The sequence below is a fragment of the Podarcis pityusensis genome, assembly GCF_964106645.2.
Source record: "Podarcis pityusensis genome assembly, chromosome: 10".
Classification (NCBI taxonomy): Eukaryota; Metazoa; Chordata; class Lepidosauria; order Squamata; family Lacertidae; genus Podarcis; species Podarcis pityusensis.
In genome coordinates, this window is record NC_138035.1 from 19,349,167 (window position 1) to 19,361,269 (window position 12,103).

The 12,103-nt window shown below is 45.8% G+C and overlaps 2 protein-coding genes across 7 annotated transcripts in view; one reads left to right on the plus strand and one right to left on the minus strand.

The window, feature by feature from the left end:
• The window catches only part of WNT5B (Wnt family member 5B), a 125,430-nt gene that overhangs the window by 41,529 nt on the left and 71,798 nt on the right, over positions 1-12,103 (minus strand). The window contains exons 1-2 of one of the 6 annotated variants that reach the window (XM_080971637.1): positions 5,032-5,170; positions 3,277-3,419 (exon numbers count right to left, since the gene is read on the minus strand). The exons of the other annotated variants lie outside the window; for them this stretch is intronic. The gene's annotated coding sequence lies outside the window, so the exon portion shown is untranslated. Of the gene's footprint in view, positions 1-3,276; positions 3,420-5,031; positions 5,171-12,103 lie in introns of those variants that run through there. 6 annotated transcript variants of the gene reach the window in all.
• FBXL14 (F-box and leucine rich repeat protein 14) lies at positions 5,321-9,456 on the plus strand. The gene has a single exon (XM_081022437.1). The coding sequence runs from the start codon at positions 6,027-6,029 to the stop codon at positions 7,227-7,229; it is 1,203 nt and encodes a 400-aa protein (XP_080878563.1). The 5' UTR covers positions 5,321-6,026; the 3' UTR covers positions 7,230-9,456.

The window sequence follows — 12,103 nt, forward strand, 5'->3', positions numbered from 1 at the left end:
ACAAGACCAAAATATATATGAATCCATACACTGGGGTTAGTCTTCCAAGTTGCAAATGCATGTTACTTTCAACCAACCTTTCTTTTTTAAAAAATAGCAGATTTGGGAGGCTCCAAATTTTATTCAAGCAGCAGTGTGGAGAGCGATTAGATTATTTTCCCACCAGCCAGCTTTCCTATGAAAATTGCTCTCTTCTTCATGGAGAGAGCATAGAATTAAAGGGCAAAGGCTGAAACCCAGAAACGAGAGTGCATTCTACTCCTTGCTTGAGATAAGCATTGGTAAAGAGAGAGACAATTATTGTCTGCTATCTTGTAAGCAGCTAGCATTGTGTCCCATAAAAGACTGGCACCTGAACCTTAGTCATCATCCCAAATTCTGTCCTGTATTTCTAGATCAGTGTTCCTCAACCTTAGGTTCCCAGACATTAGTTGGACTACAACTCCCATCATCCCCAGCCAGTTTAGTCAATGGTCAGGGATGATGGAAATGGTAGTCCAACAACATCTTTGTACCCAAGGTTGCAGAACACTGGCCAGGCCATTGTGACACCACAGAAATAGAATCCCAGTGCTCAAGTCAGGCTGGAATGCCATCCTAGTTCTTATCATGTGGACTTAAAACTACCCTACTTCTTTTCAGTAGACATAATTGAGTCTGGCATAATATTGAGTGAAACCATCACCACCCTTGATACATTACAGAATCCATTTATTCAAATTTCTGGTCCCCTGAATGATTTAAATTCAATGCAGGCATTTGGTCAAATGGGGTCATACAGCACTGTATTATATTTGTTGTTCACCAGCAGCACTGAACAGAAAGACAAGCTGCTGAAGGGAACGGATGAAGCCAGGGCTGGTTCCAGAAGGTGGTAACAGCCAAGGCTAAGAGACCTGTAAAGAGCCCCAACTTATTGGTGCATTGCATGGAGAACCAGAGGAGTTGAGATTATGAGATTGTTTTTAGTTGGCATGCCCTGCCTTGAGGATCAGTGTCAGCAATTTAATTTTTCCATAATGCCCTGAGCAACACTATGTTGGGACATTGTGGAAATTTAAAAAGTCCAGCAGCTCACAAAGTTGACCACTATACAAAAGCTGTTGCTTCTTGATGGAAGTTGTGGAAACTTGCAATAAAAATAAGAGTAATAGCAAAACATAAGAAATTTGGAAGATGGGTTAAGTTTTCTTCAGCACGCAGCAGGACTATTCAGTGTATATCAGGATAGATTACTGTTAAGAGCTGCCTGTATCCACTCTCAGTTTTTGAAAATTACTCCTATTCAGGAGGCACCAACAGACCTCTTTGCTTGGGTTTTCACTGACCATTATTATTCATGCTGGTGGTAGCTCCAAAGCAGACTGTACCTTTGGCAGCAAAGACCCACTGCCCCCAGCAGAATAAGGTGAGGAGACACCTCTGCCAAATCCTAACACGCAAAGTAGCAGAAGAGATCATGGGTTAGGACTGCTCCCTTATCTCCCATGAGATATATACAAGGGAGTGCAGTTTTTCAACGTTCCATTTAGCATATAGAATGACTCACTTGCTTGTTATACTGGGGATTTTTATATCTACTCCCTGTCCCAAGGGTTTCTTTGACACGGCGCACTTCAGTTTCACCCATTATTTTGCTTCTTTGATATCAATAAATCTACCGAGAATATGTAGATATGCAGAGCTGAGGCTGAGGTTACAGCCCCAAGGTTCTAATATAATACATTTTTCTAGCCCTAACTGATGTGGTACATACCAATAGAAATGTTTTTTCCCCATTAAAAAGCCATTTAAAATAATTTAATGCCTTTAGAAGTTATCCATGGCTTCTTCTTAATACAACTACTGCCAGCAATCAAGCTTACCAACAGATGAAAATATAGGGTATGGTAGGTAAAGCACACACACCATTTGTAAAGAAGCAACACGCACTAGTCCAACATAAAGATTTTGTTGGCCCTCGTTCAGCCTGACTTGCTCAAGTCCCTTGATCTTGTGCCAGTAATGAGTAACATTAATGCAATGCCAATCCTGAGCAATGAGTGAAGTTATCCCATCACTACCTTTTTTGTACTGAACAGTGGCATTAGGGTGCACCCAAGTTGATCTAAATTCAGAGCTCTCATAAAGCATGCATTCCATAAATCAGCTCTACCCAAACTGTCCCTCCGCCTAACCTCCATGGCTCGATTCCAAACCCAAGTGGTAAAATCACAGCCTGAGGGTAAAATCCCAACTTTACACAGTACAGAAGCATTTAAATTGGTTTATTCCTACAGCCTTGACTTTAAAGCATGCTTAAATTCAAGTGTGCCAGTTTACATTCTTCTATTTATACTGATCCAACTCCAGTGAAAATCAATGTCACCAAAGATACGGAGAGCTACATACAATTCCAAAACAACACACAAAGCCAACTATTGCTCAGAAATAATGGTGTTACAAGCAGGCAGATATGCTAGAGTGAATGTAACAAACAGGATTCCTAGTACATTTAGGATCCAGCCAAACAAAGGATTTTGAGGTGGGACTTCTACCTCAGGCTCATACAGAAATGGAAATATCCATTTCAGCAAATTGGTACTATGCAGATGCCATACATTTTCTGAGGACTGCTGTCTCAAAGTCCTGAGAAAAACTTCAGCAACCAACTTACAAAGTCTCTTTCATTAATACAGTGGTACCTCGGGTTAAGAACTTAATTCGTTCTGGAGGTCCGTACTTAACCTGAAACTGTTCTTAACCTGAAGCACCACTTTAGCTAATGGGGCCTCCCGCTGCCACTGTGCTGCTGCTGCACGATTTCTGTTCTCATCCTGAAGCAAAGTTCTTAACCCGAGGTACTATTTCTGGGTTAGGGGAGTCTGTAACCTGAAGCGTCTGTAACCTGAAGCATCTGTAACCCAAGGTACCACTGTAAGCTAATACTTAAGGCACTGCCATCAAATGTGATCCTAAGCAGATATAATTCAGAATTTAAGTTCATTCCTCATAAGTAAGTGCTCTGAAACACAACTGTAATCATACCACAATTATATCTGTATTAAGCCTTCCTTTTGGAATAACCTTGGAAGGATTAGGGAATAATTTTATTTAGTCAAGACTCATGAGTATTTCTTAAAATAGAAAGTTTAAAATGTGCTGTAGCAGGTTCATAGCCTTACAAAAGTATATGTTTTATAACAACCATAGATACACAGGTAATGCTATGAAACCCGAAGGGATAAGTGATTACATAATTTTAAAGAGATGTTGCTGACTACAGTTAATACCTACTCTACTCAGCACTCGCAATCTATCAGGAAGATATCTTGTGTGCACCCCATTAAAACTAATGGGAGCTGTGCAAGAGATGTAGAGCTTCTGCAGAAGAACTTCTCAGTCAGTTGGACCCAGGCAGTGAACTAATGTGGTGTGTTCTAAAAGAAACAAAGCAAAAATGGCATCTCTGAGACATAACAGCATCAGTGGTGCCTCAGAAGGTTGCAGCAGTACAATCCACCCACCCTCACCCACAAACAGTCCAATGGGAATTAAGCATTCTCAATAGGCACAGAACTGAGTGTCAGCTGGAAAAAGGTGGGGAGAGAGATAGGAGCATCCTGGAGGACATGGCTAGGTAACTGGCTGGAACTCTGCAAAGGAACACTCCCTTTAAACAATACAGTACAACAGCATTTTCTAATGTTGAACCATTGAGAAAAGTGGTAAGTACTTTTTCTTGAAATGTTATTTGGGTAGCTTTGTGCAAACCAACATTTTTGCTTTCAGTATCATTTCATAGGGACATAATTCATGGAGTTTCTTAGCACTCCTGCTTTCTGAAGAGATGCAGTTTCTGTGGTGAGGTTTTCCTCCCTATTTGTCAGGCCAGTGCAGATGAGCAGATATCCAAGTCATTATTTGGAACCCAAGGTAAGTTACCACTTGGCAAATGGTTGCTGATATGAACCCACCAATGAACGGGATATTCCCCACTGCAGTTTAGTATCAGCAGCAGTCACACATGGAAATATCTTTAATGAGAGGCTATATCCGCAATGTGTTTTAAAGAAAGAAAACATTTGCATTTTGTCCTTGTTGAAAAGTATTACCAACATACACAAAAGTGCCTGACCTGACATTGAGGAAGCCTAGAATGGGGAGGAACTTCTTGCTAGAGCTATTGTACTACTGTGTGGAATGTTATTATGTGAAATGTGATGTTTAGAGGATATAAGGGCACAAACAGGTTGTCAAAGTTTAGTAAAATGCACACCTCAAAAATTTTACCTAAGCTATCTGGGTTTGGGCCATTTGTCTGCTCATACAAATCTAGAGCCAGATAATATTGGAGTTTGGGTCTAGAGATATCTGGCAAGTCAAACACTAAAGCAAGTCCCTTACTTTCATCAAGTCCATGTAAGGCTGAAAGCAGCAGTTATTTAAACGGCATTATTTCCCCTCATATTTATATTAACCGTCTAACCGTGAATTTTTATCCACAAATATTTAGTGTCACTCACGTCTTCAAAGTAACAGCTTAGATACATGCTTTCTCATTTATTTTGGTTGCAACTCCATACCTACTTACAATGGGAGTAATGCCCCCTTGAACCCAAGGAGGCTTACTTCCAAGTAGACATATAGAAAAGACTGCATTGTTCATAAACAATATATGAGTTGTGTGTTATTTTTATTCAAAGACCACTGCAAAGGTTTGTGTGATGCAGATTAACAGCTTAATTAATTAAATACCTTCAACTTTATTTTTTAATAGGGATTGTACCCAATATTTTCTTTTAAATTTAAAGCTAACCAGGCATAAACAATGCTGCCTTGAGTCGAGGGTGAGGCGTAAAGAGCAGTTTGGGGTACCCCCCCCAAAAAGTTTTAGCCTTACTAAAATAACTCCTTCTCGCCCATCTCCAGGCAGCCCCAAGTGAGGGAGGGAAGGGAGCTTAGACTCCCCTTCTCTCCACTCTTGATTTAACACCTGCCCTTTCAGCGAAGTCTCTCTGGCGGGCAACGGCGACGCTCCTATATCCTAACCTTAGCGCTCCCACGGCGCTGCGGCGAGAGCAGCAGGTAGGATTCCCCCTCCCAGCCGCTAAACTATTCTTGGGGTCAACCCCTGGCCGGCCCCACGCCGCACTCCACGCTCTGCAAAAGGCCCGCGGAGCCTGGCTCGATGGAGAGCGGCGCCGCGAGGGTTAACCCTGCCGGCTTGCCGGGAGGAGGGGGGAAGAGAAGGGGGTGTTGCCAAGGCGACGGCTCCGAGTGTTCCGGATCGTACCACTGCGCAGGCGGCGCGGGGAGGTGTGGCGCAGCAGAGCCCGGCCCGGCCCAGCAGCAGCAGCCTCCTCCTCCTCCTGCCCAGTCCCCTCCCCCGCCCGGCCTGAGCGCGGTGCCGGGGCCTGGCAGCCAGCGAGCAAGTGAGCGAGGGAGCGCGCGAGTCGGAGCCTGCCGAGCCGAACGAGGCGAGGCGGGTCTCCCGAGAGCGGCGGCGAGGGCGGCAGGAGGAAGAGCTCGGCAGCGGGCTGCCCTTCCCTCGCTCGCGCCGGCGGGGTCTGCCTGAGCGGCGGCTGGGAGACAAAGGAGGAAGAGGAGGAGGCGGCGGCGCTCGGGGAAGAGAAAGCGCCCGCGGGACTGAGCGCGATGCGGCGCGGGGCCGCCCCAGGAAAGACGCGAGGCGGCAACGCGGCCTGCCTGGTGTGGCGCGGATAGAGGCGGGGACGGACGAGGGCAGTTGCGCGCCAGAGGCCGGGCTCGCAGCCCAGCTTCCTTCGGCGGAGCAGCAGAGGCCGAGCCGCCCGCCTCGCCTGCCCTGGCGGTGGCGATGTGAGGCCCGAGCCGGAAGCGGGCGCCGAGAAAGAGAGCGCGCAGCCAGCGGCGGCGAGGAGAGCCCCCCGAAGACCTGCCAAGCAGCGGCAGCGGCCCGGAGGCTGGGTCGAGCAGCCTTAGCCGCGTCAGGGCCCCGGCGGGAGCGGCGGGCTCCGCCGCCGGGCCCGGGTGGCTGCGTGTCGGAGGCGAGCCGGGCCCGGGCGATGGAGACGCACATCTCGTGCCTGTTCCCGGAGCTGCTGGCCATGATCTTCGGGTACCTGGAGGTGCGGGACAAGGGCCGGGTGGCGCAGGTGTGCACGGCCTGGAGGGACGCCGCCTACCACCGCTCGGTGTGGCGGGGCGTAGAGGCCAAGCTGCACCTGCGCCGTGCCAACCCATCGCTCTTCCCCAGCCTGGCGGCCAGGGGGATCCGGAGGGTGCAGATCCTATCACTGCGGCGCAGCCTCAGCTACGTGATTCAGGGCATGGCGGAGATTGAGAGCCTCAACCTGAGCGGCTGCTACAACCTCACCGACAACGGGCTGGGCCACGCCTTCGTGGCAGAAATCAGCTCGCTGAGGGCCCTGAACCTAAGCCTGTGCAAGCAGATCACCGACAGCAGCCTGGGCCGCATTGCCCAGTACCTAAAGGGTCTTGAGGTGCTGGAGCTGGGCGGCTGCAGCAACATCACCAACACTGGCCTCCTGCTTATCGCCTGGGGCCTGCAGCGCCTCAAGAGCCTCAACCTGCGTTCCTGCCGCCACCTTTCTGATGTGGGCATTGGGCACCTGGCAGGCATGACCCGGAGTGCGGCAGAGGGCTGCCTGGGCCTGGAGCAGCTCACGTTGCAGGACTGCCAGAAGCTCAGCGACCTCTCGCTCAAGCATCTGGCGCGGGGTCTCACTCGGCTGCGCCAGCTCAACCTCAGCTTTTGTGGGGGGATCTCAGACGCAGGGCTACTGCACCTGTCGCACATGAGCAGCCTGCGCACCCTGAACCTGCGTTCCTGTGACAATATCAGTGACACGGGCATCATGCATCTGGCAATGGGCAGCTTGCGTCTTTCAGGCTTGGACGTCTCCTTCTGTGACAAAGTGGGAGACCAAAGCCTGGCCTATATTGCACAGGGTTTGGATGGGTTGCGCTCACTCTCCCTTTGCTCTTGCCACATCAGCGACGAGGGCATCAACCGTATGGTGCGCCAGATGCACGGGCTGCGCACTCTCAACATTGGCCAGTGCGTCCGCATCACCGACAAGGGCCTGGAGCTCATTGCAGAGCACCTCAGTCAGCTCACAGGCATTGACCTCTATGGTTGCACCCGCATAACTAAAAGGGGCCTGGAGCGTATCACTCAACTGCCCTGCCTCAAGGTGCTCAACCTGGGACTTTGGCAAATGACTGAGAGCGAGAAAGTCAGGTGAGAGGAGGGGACACCTGGAAATCCCCACCCCTCTGGAGGGACTCAACAACTGACTGCTGCAGTGGAAGAGGTGGGGGAAATATGACTCCAAACCTGGAGGGTGGGGGAAAGTATCTTCAGTACTTGCCTGTCTACCCCCTCAATTACCTGCCATAGCAGTGGAGGTGGGAAAGAGGGAAAACCCACCATTCTTTCATAATTCCCTCCCCTGCACCAGTGGGAGACAACTGCACTCTTATATCAGCCTTCACTGTGGATGGATACAGTATCACTGTCCTTACCTTTTTCTATTGGGAATGCAGCTTCTCAATCTTTTATGCACTGGGGATGAATACAGCCCCTTTCTCCAAATCTGATTCCACCCCCCACCCCCCTTCTGCACTAGGGATGGAAGAAGAAAACCTAGCCCGCCATTGTTGTTATTTACTGCAGACCGGCTCTTTATTGAGCATGCATAAGTCTCTTTCTTTCCTACTTCTTTTCCATTACTGCTTGTTCACCCGTTCCTAGTTTGCTTTTTGTAGTCATCCACCCCTTTCTTTATATGGTATGTAGACAAGCTGTAGATAACACAGGAACATAGAAAGCTGCCTTATACCAAGTCAGGCCATTGATCCATCTCATTCAGTATTATCCACACTGACTAGTAGCAGCTCTCCAGAAACTCAGGCAGGAGTCTTTCCCAGCCCTATCATACTACCTCTTCTGGGCCATAATACTTCTATTTTTCTCTTCCTGCCCCCCACCTTGTGCTTGAGGCTAGAAACAGCCATGCTTTTTAGACTTCCCTCCTGAGCAGGTGATGTTTCTTTGACACAGCACTATAAATGGAGTGTCAACTGAAGTGCACTCATACTTCTCACTGTTGCTTGCAGAAAACGGGGAGGAGACATCAAACACAGTATTTCTCCCTTGGACTCATTTTATGCTGTATCCAACCAACCCCATCACCATCTTTCCTTTGCTGCCAGTTAACAGTACAATCCTATGCATATTTACTTTGAAGTAAATCCCACTGTTTTCAGGGGGCTGTACTCCCAGGTAAATGTGCATAAGATTGCAGTCTCAGTCTAGAGGTTGAAGTCACCTTTGTTCAACATTTTATAATTCTCTCCCCCCCCCCACCTCTCTCTTCCTCCTTACTCCATCTTTCTCCTCCTTTTTGTGTGTGTGTGTATATACTTTTAACAACATAGCCAACCACACATCTTTTCCATTTGGAGAATTGAGGGTGTATGAACGATGGAATTAATCTTCACTTGTACTTTTCACTAGAAATACTGTGACTGTCTTTTATTTAGAAACACATAACAAACAAAACTACTCTACAAAGCTTCCCTTCCCTGAAAAGTCTTGTGGGTGAGCTCAGCTTTTTTTATTCATTCTCTTCTCTTCAGTATTCATCTTCATACATAGTCTAATTTTGAAAGACATTTGAAGTGGCTGTTCTTGTGGATTTTTAAGTACACTTTTACTGCTTAATATATTCTCTATATAAATGTTTGGCTACCTCGGGTTTTGGGGTTTTGTTTTGTTTTTGTTCTCAACCCCCCTCCCCCAGGAGTTTTTATAAGAAAGATAAGAGACTGAAATATTTTGTGCCTAGACTGGAAAGATAATCTCTTGGGTTTATGATTGCAAGGGGGGAGGCTGGTTGGGGTTTCTTTCCCCCTGTGTCCCACATACACATCATCTTTGTGCCTCTCCCTCTCTGACTAAGGTTCTGGGGACCCAACGATGCTCTTGTATTTCTACTCTTCTAGCACAAAAAGATGTAACATGTAAACATCCAAACTTATGATTGGGCTATGGTTAAAAGAAATGTGAAATAGAAACACCGTTTCTTTAAATATATATATTATGCAAATCCCCACCTCCCCTTCTCTCAAATTACCTAGGTCAAGTAAGAAGCTTCCTATATGGAAGTAGAAAGAAGAGCAGAGTGGACTGACTTGTAGTTGTAACATGAATGGGAAAAGTTGGTTTCATTTATTGTTTCTCTTCTCTCATTAAATTAAAGCCACTTCTTGACTACTTGTCTTTAAAAGGAGAAATAAGTCAGCTTTGAAGAAAGCAAAAATGATGGGGGAAGAAGGGGCAGTTGAGCAGATTTTCAAGTCCTCCACAGTTGCAGGTAATGGAACTCAGACAAGCCCAGACACATAACCCCACCATGGAATAAATGTACTGTTTGTGAATTTGTATAAAATAAAGATCCTCTTAAAACATTTTATATTCTTACAGTAAAAGGTTAAACTGATATTTATATAATAAAAGAGGAAATATGAAGTATGTTTTTGAAAAAAAAAGTTGTATCTGTGTTGTCTTTGTCTTTTTAAAAGTCAGGTATATTTGATCAAAACTTGTAAGAAGAGACACATTGCAGAGCTCTTGCCCTGTCTCCTCTGTCAGTAAGCAGTCAGTAAGCAATTTGGTCCAGTGAATCAAAGGAGTTGGAATGCTTTGTCCTTCTAGTACAGGAGGCTAAACAACTTCAGAATTAGAAGTTCACAACTGAGCAATTGGTTCCATTTGGAAGGATCTGTTAGTCCTAGCTTATCCTAGTCTGTCTACATGTAATATGTAATTGAACCTGTCCAGTAATAGCTTTCAGTTCAGTGTTGGGCAAATCACTATTGCTACTAGAGTTTTAATAAGTTTTTTTTTACAGATGCTGAGAACAGTACAGCAATGTTTGGTTTTTCATTTTCAACAGAGGCAATATCCTCAGTTGCTGCATTAAATATCAAGTGAATCTGGATAACTAGAAACTTGGATGGCAAAAGGATGAAACCATGCGAATCATCCAAGTCTTGAAAATAAAGTGAAAGCCAAACTTGGATGTTAAAAATAGCCTGGGGGGGGGAAGGTTCCCCCCCCCCCCACCTTTTGTACTCATCTGTGACTTTTGGCCTGACAGTTTTAAAAAAACTTCTACTGAGGATTTTTCAAAACTGTAGTGGGGGGTTAAGCAGTGCTTATCGAGCATAAAACAAAGCTTTTTCTTTCTAAGTCATGCAGCATGGCTTTCTCCCCTTCTTTTCTTATTAAAGGGGGGGGTAGAGAGAATGTGAAATGGTGGAAGGAGCAGCAGCCATTGTTCAGGAAAGTTAAAAGAGGAGCTGTCCTTGCTTGCTTGTTCAGTCATGCATACTGAATCTTGCTGTGTGAGGGTCCCTATGGAAGGGAGGAGGGGTGGTTTCTTTCCCTCTTTTTAACATTCCTCTCCAGGCCTGGCTGTATTTAAGCTGCTTTTCCTCCATGTGGAGGGCGTGGGTGGGGGATGGTCTGGAGTTCCTGTACATTTGCATTTCAAGCACTTCCAGGGCTGCTGCAAGCTACTCTCTTCCATTCAAACTGCCCTCTCTACTAGTTGGCTTCTCTGCTAACAGTACCCCAGGTAAACTGTCCATAAAACAACTACAGCAGAAAGACAGGCACTTCCTCAGCTACAGTGGAACCGGCAACATCAGTTTCTCCTTCAACACTGAAATACATTCATGTTCTAACACATGGAAAGGAACAAGATTAAATTTCTGCCTGGGGTTGGGAGGAGGCCATCCTTGCATTTCCTGTTCAGAGTAAGGTTTTACTGGACCTCCACTGTGCCCTCAAGAGGAAGCTAGCACCTAGATGGCTATTGCTGCTTTTATTTAAAATATTTCATGCTTTCTGCTGGGAGTTCGTCACACAAGCGGCATTGTTCTCGTTGGCAAAAGCCAGCACAATTGGATCTAATTGAGCCTGACACTACATCCATCTTCTTTTACTTGGAGGGAGGTGTAAGGTCTGTTTCTATGTTTGTTCCTACTTTTGCCTTTTCTTTTTATAATTTATAATATGTTTATGACTGAAGTGGCAATGAACACTATTAAAATAAGAATGCTTGACTGGTAAGCAGTGATAGTGGAATCTGTGTTATGTAATGGACACAAGTTCCCTAATACCTTGCTTTGGTGCAAGAGACTGGTAGCAAGTTTTGAAAAACCAGAGCTGAAACTAAAATTTTCCTGGGATTCAGAACATTAGCTATTGTGGATTTGTTTTTGTTTTCTTAACCATCTATACTTCACTCTTCTACAGAGCAATTTAAACCCTCCATTCTGTGCCACAGGCCTCCATTTGCACCAGTAGTTCCAACATGAACATGGTCTGTTTCCAGTGAGGAATAGGAAGGATTTATACAAGGGCAACAAGTCAGTTATGGCTGAGTGAATTTATGTCTGCCAAAATAAAGGACAACTTTTGGTAAGAGAATGGTTGGTACCTTCTAGCTTTGGCTGGAATAATATGTGCAAATATCTGAAGCCAAACAAACTGCATTCTGTTCTGAAAACCTGGATATGTACAGACATCTCTCATTTGCACAGCATGTGCTCCCTTCATTCGCCTTTTTTTTTTATTAGACGAAACTCCCACATATTGGAGCCACAAGTTTCCCCCGTTTCCAATAAAAGGTGGCTGTGCACAAAGCTGACTGGTTGACTCTTGTGCTGGTTGTGAAGCCATTATCCAACTCACCCAGAGTAATGGATCATTTTAAAAATACCAGTTGACCAGGGGAGAACAAAAAGTTGGAGTCATGTTCTGGTCAGCAGGGAGCAGAGGATTAACGCCTGTTCAAGAAGAAGGCAGTGCCAATCAGAAAAAACCTGTCCTTCCTGATGAGGAGGAACCTTCTAGTTTCGGGACTTAACCATAGAAATTTCCTACAAACAAAAAGCCATTGGCAGATTACATTTGTTGCCAGCAGAATAGTAGTAAAGAATAATATGGAGAGACGGGAAACCTCAACAGTGTCCTTTATTGAAAATTTGTGGTAAATAACACAGAAGATGATGTGAACCACCCTCCATGATTGCTTGTACTAATACG